Here is a 17,946-nt window from a genome sequence, read left to right as displayed (position 1 = left end):
TTTAAATTTCAGTGTGGACACAGTTACTTATTTTGGCCCCAGTAACAGGGCATAGAGGGCATAATGCCAGTCATTGGTAGTAGCCTTTGGGGTAAGGAAGAAATAGCTTTCACAACCACAAGCCAGGTTCATTAAGGACTTTTACAGTTCAAAATATAATCTGGTAAAAAATGTATTCTATGCTAAAATAATACAAAAAATTAAATAAAATGGGGCAGATGTAAAAGTAGTTTTGACTGCCAATTGTACTTTCTCTCTCAGAACATACACAAATCAGCGACAAAACATGTTTTTACTCAAAATGTAGTGAAATTTCAGGAAATTACATTTAGAAACAATGCATGTATATTTAGGATTATTTGCCTGTACCAAGAAATCCCAAAATAATTTATAATGGCTTAGGTTTAAAGAAGAAAAGACCATTGCACCATTAAATGCACAATCCTAAAATTGTCCAGTAGATGGTGTTAAAATCACAACTGTAACTGAAAAGGCTTTGCTTAACTTGTCGACGTTCTGCATCAGTACTGGAGGAAAATATGTGTATAGAAAAAAGAAGAAACAACTTGCAGTGGTGTGTGGCTCAACTGTCGAGCTGCATTAGATCTGCAGGAACACAGGATGTGTCTATCACCAGTTCAGGTAACAAATGAGGAGATTATGTCTGTAAAGAATAACAAAATGATATACAAAAGGATAACTGTGCTCAAAATGTTTGGCAAATCTTTTTCTTTTTTCAGTTTTCTTGTCAGAGTTTAGTGGTTGTGTCTGACTGGCTTTCTGAATGAGAAGAGTCTGGGGATGGGGTAGGTTGTTTTTCTGGTAGACGTTCACGGCTGAGTTTTCTCATACGAGAGACACTTCTCTTTGAGCTCTTCCTTCTGGGCTTTCGAGGACGTCTTCTCTTTTCCTCAAAAGAGGTTGGCAAAGTGCGGTCACTCAGAGTGTCTGAGGATTCATCGATGAAAGCCAGGTTTTCTCCAAAGTAATCGAGCAATTTGCAGCCTGCGACATTTATAGAAGGTAAAGGAGGGATGAGGTGCAAGGGCAAGGGCTTAAGAGAGCCTGAAGGAGTGATTTTAGATATGTATTTATGACCATCCTCTGTCACAATTGTGAAATTCTCTGTTACAGATAGTTTATCTTTTTCATGATGAGTTTTGAAATCTGGTTCTGTTTTTACCTCTCTGTCCGCCCTGTTCTCTGTGAAGCATGACTGGAGCTTTTGGAGTGCATTAAAAGAGGAGGATTCAGAGCCTGAACCAAAGGTCTCCCATTCAGAGGCCGATCCTTCCTGGCTTTCCAGACGAGCTGACTGCAGCTCACAGACAGAGCGTGCTGCTGGGAGGGACATTGAGCGAGTCAGCATCTGAGGACCCGACCTGCTCTGGACCACAGGCCCTGCTGCAGCAATACTGACCCTCTGTCTATCCCGGGACCCCCTCTCCAGCTCCATCATGGAGGCAGAGAGACCGGCCCAGCGATTTGGTAGGTGACCATTTTCTGATCCTCCTCGGACTAAATATCCCACAGTGCACTGGGCTCCTCTGCGAATGTGTCGGCGCTCACTCCGTTTCCATTTTCTCCTCTGCAGAAGGAAGGGGTCATTGAACTCCAAAGGATTGGGAATGCGGAAGTCCATGGACATATTTTGGATGTTCTGGGTCCAATCCGTGGCATGGGCCCTGAGCTCCTCCATCTGAGAAGCACAATGATAAATCAGCTTGTTTATTGGCAGTTTGTATTTGCGTGCATCAGGGTGAACTCACCTCAGCTCGTGTTCTTTTGGACAACACTCTTAGCCAGTTTCCAATCATAGTGAGGATTGAGGCAAAATAAGCAAGGCCAAAAACGATCCATAACAGCACTAGGAGTTTAAACATACCCCTTTCACGGCCACCTTTTTGATAAGAATTGAGAATCAATAAGTGGCCTGACACCCAGTAGACTAGCATTAGTCTAATATAGCGCTTTATACCTGGTACAAAGTCACCAAAGCCCACAGTGGTAAGAGTTATGACCACAAAGTACAGCGACTCGACAAAGCTCCACTTCTCCACTTTATGAAACACAACAGTTGGCACAGCAAGGAAGATCAGACAGCCAATCAGGATAGAGAGGATGGCTGAAATCACTCGCACTGTGGTCTGTTGGACCTTGCGCTTCTGTAAAGAAGGAAGACCAGCTTCATATTTTACACAAGTTACACTGAGAGCACAAAACTCCTGGATCCTTTTGTGTTTTACAGTATGTCACCAAACTGAAGGAGTTTGTATAGTACAGACCATTCTCACCAGGAAGAGAGTCTCTATCTTGGCCACAGCTCTCCGCAGCACTGTACCCATGTGGTCGCTCACTCCAGCCAGAAGGATGCCAAACATTGGGATCCCCACCAGAGCATAGCACACACAGAACAGCTGTCCAGGCCACGTCCGAGGAGAGAGATTTCCAAACCCTGGTCAAAACCAAGAACTCCTTCATGTGTTATATTTGTATTTTAAAGAGTATGGTTATTTAACAGCCTGCTACCTATAGTGGTGATGATGGTGCCACAGAAGAAAAAGGCTGAAGCAATATCCCAGCGAGTGCTAAAGTTGGCAGAAAGGCTATTGGCATCTAGACCAGCCTCTACTGCAGACACCACTTCCTGAAAGAGAGACAGCAATGTGGCGTTGTTTTATCTATAATAATGTGTAGGTGTTACTGGGACTGTACCGCTACAAGATTGTTGAATTTCAGCTCTGAAAGACACGAGTTCTCGAGAATGGTTGCTCGAAAGGTCAGCAGTTTGTCATAGGCCTTCTTCTCCTGGGGCTTCTCCAAGGTGCTGAAAACAAGCGCTCCAAGGCCAACGTAGATCATGACCCCCACCAACAGGGCCAAGAGGGTGGTACAGCGCATCTTGGTCCAGATGTCCCGTGGCCGTCCGGGGGGTGGAGGTCAGAGCGTAAGACTCAGGATGCACCGGGGCACAGCTGGTGATAAACAGGAAGTTCCTTTGATAGGGCGCTATGAGAGAAAGGGAGCAAACATGTAAACAAGCTGGACATGTTCGTGGAAAGCCCACTGATGGAGTGACCTTTAATTTTGTATGTGCGTCAAAGACAGTCTTGGGCAGGAAAAGTGTGACAACTGATGATGCAAGTGAAAACTGTTAATATTTACGAACAAGCGTGATACTCTTCAAGCATTTACAAAGGAATGTTACATAAAAGCCATTGTTGGAAATTTATGTTCTTTTAGATTTAACTATGTAACATTCCATATTTTTAAGTATAGAGTACATTATAGCACTGAACTAAATATTCTATATTATTTGTTACATATTTGTTAGAGGAATCTGCTGAAACTTAAATGCAGTAATCTTGTGTATTGTAAGATCATGGATAATACTCTCCTCCCTCCTTCCTTTTTTTTTCTTTGTAACAATAACATTTTTAATATGTTTTGAGAAACAATCTTAATTAAAAATTTACTTTTGTGACAAAAGCATTAAATGTAACTGGAACACTTGGTAGGTCATACACAATTTAAATGTTAAATTCATGGTAAAAAATATTAGACATGAGTTATCACAGATCACCAATGTGAACACAGCCTTGCTCATGTGACAATAAATGGATATTTTTATGAACTCGGGGGACAGGTTTATAGTGATGCAATGAAAAGTACCTTACATTGCTCAGCAGCTCATCCCATGTTTAAATCAGGCGATGATATCTCCCAGATTGGCTTTAAAAGCAGCACATGTTGTTCTGAAGAAGAGAGATTAAAATATCTCAGAATTAGTTAATACCTTTAGTTAGAGAATTAATATACTATGAAAACTTGAGATTTTATGTATTTATTGGAATAGAGGAGAAAAAATAATACTGATAGGTGATTTCTTGATGTATTTCTACTGGTACCATCTTTGAAATTAATTCAGAGGCACATATCATATACTTATGTAAAACATGCTTTTTATTCTTTTGGCCTGTAATAAATGAGTAGATACAAAGTTGGCCGCGGTCTGTTATCTGTGTCTGAAGTGTGACAAGTCCCAGAGTCCCATTGTTAGGCCTGTTTCCAAAACTTTAGTTGTATGGAGCCAAACAAAGACAAATATTAGTTATCATTTCATAAACATTCTATATAGAGAGATTTTCTTAAAACGTAAAATGCACAGGAATGGGATCGCCAGTGAATGCATTGTGGTGTGGAGAAAAGTACTGAAAATCTGTACTGAAGGTATTGAAACTACTAAAACTACAAAACAGGCCAGTGATTGGAACATTTGTTACAAAACATTCTTTGTAAACAATTATTTGTGCGCTGTTGCCCATTTTTCTCATGACAGAACTGTTTAAGCAGGAGCAGTAATTTCAAATTATTGTAAACGTGTCTTTGTACCATTATTTTAAGCACATAATTAAAAGCCTGTGAACTCTTGGTTTTGCTTGTCTGTTATCTGTGACATCAGCCTACCCAAGAAGTGGAATATAATAATGTACTGTTTATTATGGGCAGAGCTTTACAGTGCTGTGGTTGAATAAAGCTTCTTTAGATGAAATTAACCTTAAAGGAATTAGGTTCTTTCAAAAAGGAAGGCCCTTGACGTCAGTGAAGAGATCACAGGTTACAAGTGTCTGGGGTTTATGCTCTGGGAAGTAAGTATTTCTTCATCCATCCAGAGAGCCATAGTATAGTGTGCATGCATTTTCAAAGTCTTAATTACACAATAGGAACTTTAAGTTTTACCATTATTTTTTCATTTTTAGGTAGCACTAATAATCAAGGCCATTTTCATTAACAATAGTGAAAATAATAAAAAAGTGTCAAAAATACTGGTAGACATACTCATAATTCTCTTTACAAACTAGCCATGTTGTTTAAGTTTTAGAGGACGTACCTTTAGCTTGAAGACCTGTTGCTATCCAATTTGTTAAGGAGCATGTATCTTCCTCTCACCATGCAACAGCAGCTGAGCACTTTGTGTGTGTTTTCTCCTTGGATGGTGTTTCCCCATTCTCGTGACCCTACATCACTCCAACAGAGGCTGCAGGAGGAGGACGATAAAAGGGACAGTGGAGGCATGCAACATCCATTACACAGCTGTGGATGTGATTAAGTGATGTCAATGGAGGAAGGAAGAAGAGCAGAGGACCCAGAGTTTCCTGAGTTTTGACGTCCGGAGACTTAGCATTCAAAAGTCTTTTTAGCTGTTGTCCTTGGAGATATAGACACTTAAGAGAACATCCAGTCTCTTCAGCACTCCCAGTGGGACACCGGAATGGAGTTTAACTGTAGGGTGGGCGGGGAAATCCAGTGCAAATTATTACATAAATTTAGAAAATTATATTGCTTCATTAAAAAAAAATAAAATCAAATTATACAACGCAGTCATTTATGTGTTATTGTACCCACACATAATCTAGTCAAAATAAAACAAATATTCAGATATTTTTAAATTTAAATTAAGCCTTTTATTTGATCTCAAACACAGCATATGTTAAAAAAAAAAAGGCAGCTGAAATGTCTCAACTCCAAAAGCCCCATTCTCTCAAAAAGACTACAGAGCTCTCACATAGTAGCTCACATAGTAGAGGCTTTAGTGGCTTTCTCAAGGCAGCTATTGTTACATAAATGTATGTCAAAATTTTGACAATTTCCATATTTTAAATATTTGGTAAAAATTTTAATTAATTTGACTGACAAATCAAATCAATCAAATCTATAGATTTGGAAATTTTACATGATACAACTCACTCTATACATGAACTACTACTGAATACAATATATTCAAATAAATAATGCTTGTTCAAACACACAACTTTAATAAAATAGTAATGGAAAAACCTTTGTATTATTAGTTTTAGAATTTTTACAAAAAAAAAAATCAAGGAGTGTTTATTAGAAACAGAGAAGCAGAGCTCCAGAGACGACAGGAGTGCAGTGTTCATCACCATACATGGAGAGGAAACTGCAGGTTCAGGGTGAGTCACTCCGCTGCACAAACATCTCGCAGACTGCAGCCACACTCAGCCACTGTACTGTACATACATCCACGCTCATGTAAACATGCACACCTCTACACAGCTTCAAGTGTGTCTATAAGCCACAAAGGCAATTCAGATAAAACTATTGCCATTCACAGTAACAATCATATTACCATCAAAACTACTGATAGATTAGAAACCAGGCACACTCACAGTGACCAGAGGCCATTATGATGATCTTTGGAGTAGCAAAAAAACACAGTGCCCAGATAAATCCACAAACATCACTTAATCACTGCCTAACTGTATCTGCCCTTAATTACACAGTTGGCTCTATTACAGAGGCCCTCATCAGCACACTGCAATCACAGGATAAACTAGTGACCATTTAGACATTTACAATCCACAGCAGCACAGGTGTTTATTCTGCAGGGCCAGAGTGGGCAGCCTGGACAGAGTCAAACAGAAGGGCTCTGTGGTACCACATGACTGCAGAGGTGAGCTTTTCCCTTATAAATGAGTCAATGTAAATGTGAAAATATTAACAGTTGTATTGTCCTCAAAAAAACAGTGACATAACCTTTGGTCATGTAATTAATCTGTTTCTTCTGCCTCTACTGTGTTTTTTGGAGGGACAGGTACCACTGCAGTCCCAAGCAAACCTCGCCTCACAATATATGGACATGAAGGGCCACTGGGAATGTCGGCAAATCCTGCACAGAGAAAAATTTAAATCATTACAGACTCAACAGGTGTCCTTTTATACATCTGTTCATTGCTCCTAAATGTAATAACTGTGCTTGAACATCAAAATACTTTAACATGTAAACTGAATTAAAAATAAGGCTATCAAATTTTGATTTTTGTTTTAACCAATACAAAGCAGGCCAAAACAAGGCAAAACATATGCGTATTACTGACTTCTTAGACTATGACTTCTTAAGTGCAGTTCTAGACAGGTGGGAGCAGCTAGTCAAGCTCAAATACATATATTTTTTTTCTTTTTGTCAAAAGACTCATAATAAACATAGGACTGTAATAGAAGTACCTTTCATTACCACTTCAGGCAGCCCATATGGTTCATACTCAGTGTCGTCAAAGGCGGCCGACAGCTGAGTTCGGTTTCGTCTGATCCTCTCTGCTAACCGCGCTGGGTCGGCAGGGATCGGAAATGATGCTGTCAACATCACGTCCTTTGGCTGATGGGTTTCATCAAATGGGACAGGTGAGACAGAGGGGGACTCCATCTCTGCTTCCTCCTCCATCAACTCAGTCTGTGTGTGCGTACAGTGGACTTCATGTGGTACACACCAACTCTCTGTTTGAGTGCTGACGCATTTCATATTATCAACCCCAGTGTTGTTTATGAACTCAATAGCTTTAACTCCAGTGCTTGTGGCATTTCCAGTGCTACAGTCTGGAACTTCAGAGAGTTCTATGCCCAAACGTCTGTGAACGTTTTTGGTGTCATTCCTTTGGTTGTGTTGAGTTGGAAAAGTGTTTTCTTTGTCAAACTGTTAAGTGACACAAAACAACAAAAATCTTTAGATTTTAAATTCAAATGGATAAATAACAAATTGTTTAATTTAGATCACAATAATACAGAATATTTTACATGACTGTTACCTCTGAATGGTTCTTATTGTGTTCTTGCAGGATTGAAAAAGGAGGAAGAGTCTTTGGTTCAGAGATGAGATTTTGTTGCAGTCTAAAATAACAAGTACAGTTTTATATGGCAATTTATACAGTGTCAATGAAACAGAATTAATATCTAATACTAATTAATATCTAAAACTCAACATCTTCTGTGAGTATAAATAAACAATTATTTTCAGCTGGAAGGACTCTCTAATGCAACCTGTTATTTCTGAATCCCAGTGTTAATTAATGTGTATAATGGTTTACCTGGAGAACAGAATGCGTCCCTGTAGTTTGTTGGAGGAGCAGGACAGTAGTATCTCATCCTCTCTCCGCAGAGTCACACAGCCACTTTGCTCCTGTGAGGCAGAATGCTGATGACCTGGGCCTCGCTCATGTTGGTGCTCCACAAGCTCAGACTCTGTGAGCGCACACACAGGTTCAGAGGCCAGTCTCCACAGAGCCAGCTCCTCAGTCTTCTGCTGGTTCTCCTCAGACAGAGCCTGTAGCTTTGTCTGCAGTGCCACCACCTGGAGAAGAGCAAAAGTGCAGCAAAGATGAATCTACAGTACAGAGATTAGGAAATCTTTTAACATTCTAACAATAATTCTGCAGCATAAACCACAGTTGCTTTGGAACATAGCGGTTCAAACTTGATGTTGATTGATATGCAGTACATGTTGGTACCTGTTGCTGTAGGTAGCTGATATGGTCCAGTTGCTGGGAGCCTGCCTCTGGCTGTACTTCACTTTCTCTTACATGATCCTGTGTGTCGTGGGTGCTCTGCTGCGTCTCAGTGCATGCCTGAACACCAGTGTCACCTAGAGCTGTTGGTGTCTGCCCCTGCAGAGGAGAGGCTCTTCTAACGTCTGTGTTTATGCCACAGGGCTTGGGTGTAGTCATCGACTGGAGTTTCAACTTAAGACGATGATTTTCCTGCTGCAGACTGAGGAGCTCTGAAGTCAAATCAGCCACCTCACTTCCACTGTTGACTTCATTGGTCAAACTTTGTTTATGTAGCATTTTACTCTCTGTTACATCTTTTATCTCAAGCACAGGTGGTCCAGCATTAGGACTCCGCTGTGCTGTTCCTTCATTAGAATTATCTGTGACCAGACTTTTGATGCAGATGGAAGAAGTCTCCTCCTCGTCATGATCTTGCCCTCTCTCTTCCTTTGCCATTTTCTGTTTTAGGGAACTAAGTTCTTGTCTGCACTGTTGTATTTCTTCTTCTTTAAAGAGGATGGTGTTTTCTTTTTCTTGAAGCTCAATTAAAAGGCCAGAGATGTGTTTGCTTTGCTTTTCAAATGCCATGGTCAGCTGGTGGGTCTGTTGTGTTACCTAAAACAGCACAAACGTACATATACATGAGCATATTAAAAAACAATTTAAAAAAAAACCAAAACTCATCTGAATTATTTTCATACCTGGTTTTGCAGGGCCTCAAGTTTTATCTGGTACTGGTTGGCTTGTTCTTTCTCCAGTGCATTTTGTTTTTGCAGGGTCTGTATTTGTGCTGCTAGCACTGAAAGCTTATCATCATGCTGTGCATTGTCAAATGTTTTATGCACGTTTTCCTTCTGGTTTAAACATTCTTGTTCCATGTCATTCACAGTTAAGGATGAATGCTGAGGATCAAAAAGTGCCATTTCCTCTGATGGAATAACATTTCCCATTACCTCAGATATTACTGCATTGGGCTGATTAGTGGACTGGTAGAGAGAGGGAGTTTTGGGTTTGTTAGTTTCGTCAACAATTTTGGAGTTAAACTCATCCTCTCGGAGGGTCAGGTAAGTCACAGGGCTGTTGGCTGTAGTCAGTGCCTCTTCTGCCTGTGAACTGTTGTTTAGACTGGCCTTAAGTTGCTCTATTTCAGCCTCCAATTCTTGTATTTTCTCCATGTCTGTGCTTGTTTTGTTCAGCATTTCAGCTTCCTGCTGCTTTCGCTCATCTCGTTCTAAACCCAACTGAGCCTGCACCTCCGACAGCTGCTTCTTCAGCTTTATGTTGAGCTCTATCATTTCATTCTCTTTGTCTTGAAACACAGTATCTCTCTCTTCATGTTTCTTCTCATATTTCTCTTGTCTTTCATTTATAATTTCCATCTCCAGAGCAGCCAGAGCTTTCTTTAACCTGTCAACCTCTGACTTCTCCTTCTCCAGCTGTAGCTTGCACTCCTTGTATTGCTCCTCTTTTTCAGTGATCTGGTTGGCATTTTTCCGACTCAGCTGTTTGAGTCTGGTCCTTGCTTCTGTCTCAGCCCGCCGCTGGGCTTCCAAGTCATCCAGCCTTTTCTGGAGCTCTTCTCGAATGTCACGCAGTTCAGAGCGCAGCGCTCTGTTCTGGACCTGGAGGTCCTCTGAACCTGTGGCCTTAGAACTGTGAGAGGAGGTTCTCTCGGCAATAGTTTGTATGTCATCACTCTCCAAAACCTCCTCCCTTGTAGTATGTACTCTGTCTTTTTGTAGATCCTCTGATTTTATAGGGAGATTGTCACTTATGTGTTCAGAGTCAATGCCTTCACCTGGTTCTCGGTCAGTGGGATAGGGTACTTTGATTTCCACCCTCCTGTCCACTTCCTCTCTCTTTTGCTTGGCTGTACTGGGTTTGGGCTTGCTGGGTTGGGTTTGGTGTAATGGCTGTGAGGCATTAGAGAATGTCACCTGGGCAGGAGGAGCCACACTGGCCTTTTGTTCTGGAGAAAGAAGGAATAAATGTACTTTAATCTACACACAATTCTGCCAAAATATTAAAACAACAAGATTTGCCAATTGTTTGCAGCATTTGCATTGTAGAGTGAAATAATAAGACTACTAATAGTATTCTCCACCAGAGGGCCAAAGTTGATTCTATACCTATATATCCATTTTTTTTTTTTAATAACAATAAAAGTAGTATATGAAGTTAAAAAAAAAAAAATGTTCACGTCACACTAATTGTTTACCTGCCAAACCTGTAAAGTGATTTCATTTGTTAATATTAAGCTAGTTGCTTACCTTGGAGTTCTCTCAGTAAAGAGAGGGCGTTGTTTCTTTCTTCTATCAGTCTCCTCCCATCTTCCTCTAGTGCTCTTTCCTTTTTCTGACATTGCTTCAGGCTCACAGTCAAAGTCTCTGCCTCACGTAAAGCCTCCTAAGGACAATGCACAATATATCTATAAATATTTATCTTAGACACTTGAATGTGTAGTAATTAATTAACACTGGACATTAACCTTGTTGCTTGCTTTACATATTATTTAATGTGCAAAACATACTACAAACTAAATACAAATACTCGCTCATGAATTATATTGATCATTGTGGAAAGGAGAAAGCAACATTCATTTAATAATATTTAGGTGAGAAACCAAAAATAAGATCTTCTTTTTCGCAAATTCAAAAACACAAACCAATTATATTTAGTGTAATATATTTAAATGCTGTAGATTTATATTTAAATGTTGTAGATTACCGTCAATTTTGCTTGTGTCTGAGCCTCTTTCTTTTGGCTTTGCTGTAGTTGTTCTTCTGTCCATTTAAGCTTCTCCTTGAGAGTGTCCAGTTCTTTCACCAAAGCCTGTTTTTGTGAGGACTCCTAAAAGAAAAAAGTTTAATGAAATTAAATAAAATAATAAAAAAAAACATGAAATAGAGGAACACAGCAAATCTAAATAAAGAAATGTGGTTATTCTTTAGGAATATGATATGAATTTTGAATACCTCACTTTTTAATCCAATAAATAACACTGTATAGGTCAGATTACTTGATTTTATATGCTGCACTTGGCAACCTGAATTTTCCCTTTATTTCTCTCAAACACTCCCCTTACTGTGTATATACCCTGTCATATCAGTTACATTGTATTATAAAAAATGGTATTGTTAAAAGCATGCACAGTACAAAAGACGTTTTCAAAAAGGAAAAGACAACAATTAGCTTTTTACATAGTATAGAAATTAAAACAGAAGACTTTATTCACATTCACGTTATTCATGCACAATACAATTTAAACATGTTTAAACTAGACTCCATGCCTCTTTTAACCTTACCATGCAGAAAAACTTGTAATATTTTTACTATTAATTGTAATATTACCCATGACACCGTAACCTTCGCCGCTCAACATTTCCACTGGACACATACTGACAGGACGAAGCGGAAAAGTGGGGGAGCAGAGAAGGAGTGCTCTTCAGAAACACAAGAAAGCAAGAAAGTGAAAAGTGGAGGGAAGGTAAAAGGGCAAGAGGTGAGCATGGGGCAAGTGAGAGGAAAAAATGTAAGTTTAATATTTAAGGAAGACAAATATTTTGTCTTCCTTAACAGGTAAACAGAGCTGAAGGATGTGTGTTGTATTTGTGTCCGTATTATATTATTATTATTATTGATGAATAAGTCTACATATGTACCTTGTCTAGTTGAGCCTGCAGGGCGTTGTGGTTGGCTCTGGCCTGTGCAAGCTCTTGACTGAGTTTGGTTATCTCCTGCTGGTGCTGCCTCTCCATGCACTGTCTCTCCTTTTGAAACTCCTGCAGGTCCTGGGAGCAACAGAAACATGACTGTGATAAACCATGGTCTCCTCCCTCTCATCCATCAGTGTTTTTATTAGAACTCAGTCTCACTCGCTGGTGCTGCTTCTCCAGCTCCTTGGTCCGCTGTTGATGTTGCACTCTGCTGCTCTCAGCGTTTTGTCTTTGGCACTTAAGCTCTTCCTGAAGCTGTTTGGCCCTCTGTTCAGCAGTAGATGCCTATGGGAAACAGTAAGGATAAATGCATATATGAAATAAAGAAATCAAGCTAATGTATAAGCAGATACTACTTAATACTTACTAGTATTGATTAATGACTAATTTAAATAGTTTAGAAAAATCACTTAAATGGGACATTACTGGACCTTTCCAGAATATTTTTAGAATAATTTTATGTCTAGATCTACAATAGATCTAGTATAAAATCACTTGATAAACAAAAAAAAACAAATAAACAACAACATTGGTCTGTGTAATAATCATCAAAAGAGAAAGACTGCAAAATAATGAAATCAAGGTTTATAATTACACAAGTTTATTTCTAACTTTCTTATTAGTGGAGCAGGGTTTTACTGTGAGTGCAGGGGACTGAATATACAGTGACACTTCAGCATGTGATGAACTGAGATAAACTGATGACTTTGATTAAAATAAATGATTAATGAAATTAAACAATAACAAAATAATATCAATGATCCTAGTTTGGAATATTTTGGGTTTAAGGTGACAGCACAACATTCTGTAATCAGGTGGTGTTTTATTTAGATGAAGGATGGCAAAATTAATGTCAATAATGTGGTGACTTTGTGGGGTGGTTAGTTCAACAACTAACATTTCTAATCGTATAATTAAACAAGTTGGACATTTATGTGTGTGTTTAGAGTCTTTGCACAAACAAAATATGCAGAACAGTAATTTTCTCACCCGTTCTTCTTCCTGAGACATGCGTGTATGAGCCAGGGTAAGGTCACCTCGGAGTCTCTGCAAGCTGATTTCTTTGGCAGCAAGCTCCTTCTTATTTTGTGCTACTTCATTTTGGATCGTGTTTATTGTCTGCACTTTTACTCGCAGTTCCTCTTCCAAATCTGTCAAGTGGCTCCGAAGTTCAGACACAGACACTGGTAGTGAAGGTGAAGGTAGACATACAGAAATAAGAATTATGAAGTATTGTATTGAAGTAATGCAGGAGCTACTAATTAGATCTCAATAATTATTTGGAAAAAGCATGCATTCAAAATTGTTTTTCAGCCAGCCCTGTATTAACCACTACAGTGAGTTATGGAGTCAATCTATAATGTTTGACTGATTGCAAAACAACAGCTATCATTTTGCGTAACATTGCTTTTCAACTCTTACATAAACACTTTCTTTCTTCAAGTCCAAAGGCGACCCAATTGTGTGTACGGGGTTTGAGATTTGACATTATCTTGTAAACCAAAGTATGGCAATCCATTTAATATTTCCTCAACCAAAAGTATGTCAGTTTGCAAACTGTGGGAGCATTTGGGAAAGGACCTTAGCTTCTGAGAAATTTCTTTACAAGCCCTTACCTTAATTCACAATGTCTGTGCTACAATCCTTGCATTTCTCTAGTCTATACTCTTATCAGTGGTGGTTAGACAAGAGAAATGTCTTGCTCAACAATAAGTTTGTATTACATAGTTCAATATGAGGATTTGCTATATCTGTCAAAAAATTTACATGTAAAAGGTGGCTTCTTCAGTTTCACATAAGAGTATTACAGGGCTCAACATTGTTGGATATGTTGTTATAAGAATACAGTTTAAAAAAATTAAACACATGTTGCCACATGTGTTTAATGTGCAAGCTATACTGGGAGGTGAATTTTTTACAGTGCAATATCTATTCTAATGTTTGCTAGTGCAAGTGATGAAAACAACTACATGTTCTATGTTTACTTTGTTTCATACAAACTTACAGTCAGTCTTAGAGTCATTTGTCTTCACGCAGAGGTTCTGCTCCAGCTGGCTTTGATTTAAAGCATCATTGTATGGGGTCTCTGGAGACACTGGAGAGGGTCTCCTGACTATGGGTTTAGCATCATCCCGTTCCCAGGGAAACGCAGCGGAAGGAGTGGAAAAAACGTCAGACGTTTGGTGGTGGTGAGCACCGCTGGGCTGTCCCCTTGGCAATGAGCTTGAGGACTTATCTGAAAACTGCAGGCGCTGGTGACATTGAGATAAGAGACAAAACATTCAGCTTGGGTTTTTAAACTACAATGCATTATTCAAATATACTGGTACTTATAGATTACATAACTTGAACTGTACTTTTGTCACTTTTATAACATATTTACTTTTTGTTTACAATAAGGTTACTAGTTTATATACACATTTTGTTATGCCACATCCAACCATTTCAAAGCAGGAAGCTTCACCAAAATTGTACTTATATATATATAAGTTCTAATAATGCTTTGGTTCTTTATAGCACCTTTCAAGATACTCTCAACACTTACAATGTATTATTCATCCAATCTATTGTAAGAGGTGTCAAGCTACTTCTCTATCATGGGGTAAAATTACGAGCCACGGCCAATCACTTCAGCAACACCACATGCACACAAAGCAAAATGTGGGAGTAAATGTCTTGCCCAAGGACACAACAACAGTAAAGACTGGTCCAAGCAAAAATCAATCCTTGTGAGTACTACTTAGTGACATGGATAGTCTAACCTGTCATAATGCACTTTAACCATATCTCCATTTCAAAGACCAAATCTCTATTATGACATCAAGTGTGGTACATATGGTCAATGTTAAAGCAATGCCTGCACATTCATAGCACTATTATTTTAAGATATTTTTGATTCATCTTATTAATTACATGTCAAGATAGGTACATTTATTTGGATAAACCACACATCAGCATAGGGAGGTCAGACTTCCATGCAACTAGAAAAATCTAAAGATTAAGGCTAAGCATCTCAGCATTAAATATCATTAACGCACCAATACAGTTAATAATAATTATGGCACCTACTCGAACATGAAGTCCTTGAGTTTTCCCTTCTTCTCTGTTGCCATGGCGCTCCTCCTTTCTACTCCCTAAAGGACGAAAACACAACATGTGGCGATGACAGTGGACAGGATCTGAGTGACCAGAGCTAAACTAGAGCAGGGCAAAAAGAGAAAGACATAAGGCAGCCGTCACAGAGTTGGGAACAGACTGAAGGACCTATTTTTAACTCAATGCTTACAGTACTTGACTGTTTGTTTTTCCACTGTGTGTGAGAGATATGAGAGCAGAAATCAGGGGTCATAGAGTTAGAGGATCATACCGCTAAATTCCCAAGGTGAGTTGCTCCAGCAGGGAGTTGAGAAGAGTGTTGTGTCTGATGGCCTACTGCTGTTCTGTAGCTTTTCAAGTTCAGCCTCTAACCTGTAAAAAAAGAGCTTGTGTTGGACAGTGTGTCACAGTAATGCAGAACCACATACGGATACAATCATGTCATGAGAATCAGCTCTGTATGAAGCAGCTTCACAAACAAACAAAAAGTGTCTCCCATTTGTATTTTTATAGTCCCTAACCTCTTCACTTCCTGTGTGAGTTTATTAGTCAGAGTGCGTGCAGCATCCAACTGGCCCTCTAAAGAACAAACTTGGGCTTGTTTGCTTTGGAGATCCTGAGAGAGGCGCTCTTTGCTGGTTACAGCGACCTTCGCTTCCTCCTGGACTCTTTGCAGCTCCCTGTGTGATGACTGCAGCTCCACACGCACTTCTTCATACTATAACAGTGAAAGAATCTATTAATTTAGCATTTCCTATAGACAATTAGTTGTACCATTATATTTAACCTTGGCAGTCTGCTTGTCAAGGCTGGTTTGAATGTTGTCCAGCAGAAGCTGTTTCTGTTTGTTCTCCCTGGATAATCGCTCATGATGAACCTGTAGCTCCTTCACTTTCTGTAGAACCTTTCCAGACAGACCCACTGTCCAGTCCTCCTCTGCCCAGCTCATTTCACCTGGCCTAAGAAACAAAATTTCATAAATTTTTTCATAAATTTTAAGCACTTTAAACTAGCTTTTGACGAAAAATCAACATGTTTTAATTGGGTCTATGTCTAGCTTGCTCTGAAGTCACTGTTGCTACGGCTTCAGTAACCAGGAGAGGGGCAGCTTCTCACCAAAGGGAAACTGTGAACTAATGTGTTTTTCCACTCAAACAGATGCCTGGTATTGTTATAAAAGGAAGTCTTAAATGCAACAGTTCTGGATTCACATATGAACAAATATTTTTTTAGCATGTTGTGGTACTGTGGTCCCAATACCATGTAAAGTCTTAGAATGGAAGTGGACAAACCAGTCAATTTCTGAGGAGCCACACAAAGTAACACAAATCCCTAATTGTGTAACAACCATAGACTATATACATAAACAATTCAAATCAATTCAAATATAATGCCAAATAGCCACAAACAAATTTAACAATACACTTTTTATTCTGTTTGCAAATTGTTGTTCCCATTTATATTTTCAACAAATAAACAATAAGATGAAGAGCTGAAGCCCCCTAATAGACATGAAAAACTGATTCGGTGTCTCAACCAAAGAACACATTAAATTAATTTGACACACTGTCAAATTGCCTATATTACTGAACTGGTTGAGTGGAGGAGGTGGATGGCCTGTACCCAAATATGTGATCACGAGTGTCAGAGGGAGAGTGACAACTTAAAACAGTACATTTCCCATCGCGTTGAACAAAAGTGTAACCCTATTAACAATTCGACAGACCACGTGTTACTGTCACTAATGAGCATGAACAGTTTGCTGTGTGTTTCTGCTGGCCATATATTAGTGATGGCACTGACTTAGCCTCATAGCTAAAGGCTAACCACCTCGCAGGAGTAATCGGCACTCACCATTCACTTAAGGCGGACACAAAAGGCGCCAATCATTGGGAGCTCACAGGATGCATGGACGGAGTTTGGACGCGATCAACTCCGCTTTTACAACAAAAAATTAAATACGCCTATTCCAGAGCGATAACATATAAGAGTCTATAGGTCTGATAAGGGCTGTTCAAGTCTCGTGTAGTTGCTGACAGCCAACAAACCCGAGCGGCACGAGGCGGGGCGGAGGCACTGACGTGGACCGAGACAGCTGGATCTGTTTTGTTTTGGGAAAGAGACACAACCCTCTGATGACCCCTATCGACAAACTGCTGACAAAACTCCGTTGGCAACGTTCACATGAGGTCTTTGTTTCAACGTGAATGCTTAGGTGAAAATAGTGTGTGTAAATTAGCCGTGTGTGTCTACTGTCCGAAATCAGGAATTCTCAATTGAGTTTTGTTTTCCCTGTCAAAAACACGGCCAAATATGTACCCATTTTTCCTCAAAGGGCTATACCACTGAGTTCACCCGATCCCTGTTTGCATGGACCTTGGCTCTACAGATTTAAACTACAAATCTGCAAATGGATAATTATTATTATTAGGCCCGAGCGCCTGAAGCTGGCGAAGGGCCTATTAGTATCGCAAAGCGATGCTCCCAGTATGGGAGTATGGCAAGTCAAACTGTTCACATTTACGCATATATTTAACGCGTTTAACGCCTTATTTGACGCGTCAAATTGTTGTTATTTGACGTGTCGAATTATTCTTATTTAACGCGTCAAATTATTCTACATATGATAATGATATCCTCTCACTGTTTTTCCCAGTCAATTAATTCAAAGTGCTTTCAGCCAATCACTGACCAAGACAAAGAGTCCAGAACAGTCCAACACCGATTTCCCTATACACAGTCTTTACTCTTAAAAAATAAACCTTACACTGTGTAAATTGTCATCTATCAAA

At 39.4% G+C, this 17,946-nt stretch overlaps 2 protein-coding genes across 5 annotated transcripts; both read right to left on the bottom strand.

Moving 5' to 3' along the window:
• On the bottom strand, positions 1 to 5,298 carry kcnk4a (potassium channel, subfamily K, member 4a). Of its 3 annotated transcripts, XM_020923586.2 has the most exons (8): positions 4,892 to 5,298; positions 3,678 to 3,755; positions 2,716 to 3,009; positions 2,530 to 2,647; positions 2,295 to 2,455; positions 1,979 to 2,165; positions 1,770 to 1,900; positions 1 to 1,699 (listed from the first exon to the last, which is right to left on the bottom strand). In XM_020923586.2, exons 3-8 carry the CDS (start codon positions 2,899 to 2,901, stop codon positions 749 to 751), a joined length of 1,734 nt encoding a protein of 577 aa, XP_020779245.1. In that variant the 5' UTR covers positions 2,902 to 3,009; positions 3,678 to 3,755; positions 4,892 to 5,298; the 3' UTR covers positions 1 to 748. The 3 variants fall into 3 exon arrangements, with proteins under 3 accessions (XP_020779245.1, XP_055015265.1, XP_055015264.1); XM_055159290.1 differs by having other exon boundaries at positions 1,770 to 2,165; positions 3,673 to 3,755; XM_055159289.1 differs by having other exon boundaries at positions 1,770 to 2,165.
• A 575-nt stretch (positions 5,299 to 5,873) lies between these two features.
• si:dkeyp-115e12.6 (centromere protein F) lies at positions 5,874 to 17,219 on the bottom strand. 2 transcript variants are annotated; one of them, XM_020923549.2, is made up of 17 exons: positions 17,009 to 17,219; positions 15,942 to 16,113; positions 15,676 to 15,872; positions 15,426 to 15,526; positions 15,128 to 15,192; positions 14,064 to 14,310; positions 13,049 to 13,242; positions 12,218 to 12,343; positions 12,005 to 12,133; positions 11,070 to 11,192; positions 10,613 to 10,748; positions 9,044 to 10,311; positions 8,304 to 8,957; positions 7,884 to 8,146; positions 7,605 to 7,686; positions 7,027 to 7,492; positions 5,874 to 6,691 (listed from the first exon to the last, which is right to left on the bottom strand). In XM_020923549.2, exons 2-17 carry the CDS (start codon positions 16,101 to 16,103, stop codon positions 6,573 to 6,575), a joined length of 4,332 nt encoding a protein of 1,443 aa, XP_020779208.1. In that variant the 5' UTR covers positions 16,104 to 16,113; positions 17,009 to 17,219; the 3' UTR covers positions 5,874 to 6,572. The 2 variants fall into 2 exon arrangements, with proteins under 2 accessions (XP_020779208.1, XP_055015263.1); XM_055159288.1 differs by lacking the exons at positions 15,426 to 15,526; positions 15,676 to 15,872; positions 15,942 to 16,113; positions 17,009 to 17,219 and adding an exon at positions 15,345 to 15,422 and having other exon boundaries at positions 15,128 to 15,256.
• Between the last annotated feature and the right edge of the window lie 727 nt (positions 17,220 to 17,946).

This window comes from Boleophthalmus pectinirostris, unplaced genomic scaffold, assembly GCF_026225935.1.
Source record: "Boleophthalmus pectinirostris isolate CB_2022bp ecotype Guang Dong unplaced genomic scaffold, ASM2622593v1 HiC_scaffold_23, whole genome shotgun sequence".
In the NCBI taxonomy this organism is placed as follows: Eukaryota; Metazoa; Chordata; class Actinopteri; order Gobiiformes; family Gobiidae; genus Boleophthalmus; species Boleophthalmus pectinirostris.
The sequence above is the reverse complement of the archived record's forward strand: the minus strand, read 5'-3'. Positions and strand labels throughout refer to the sequence as shown.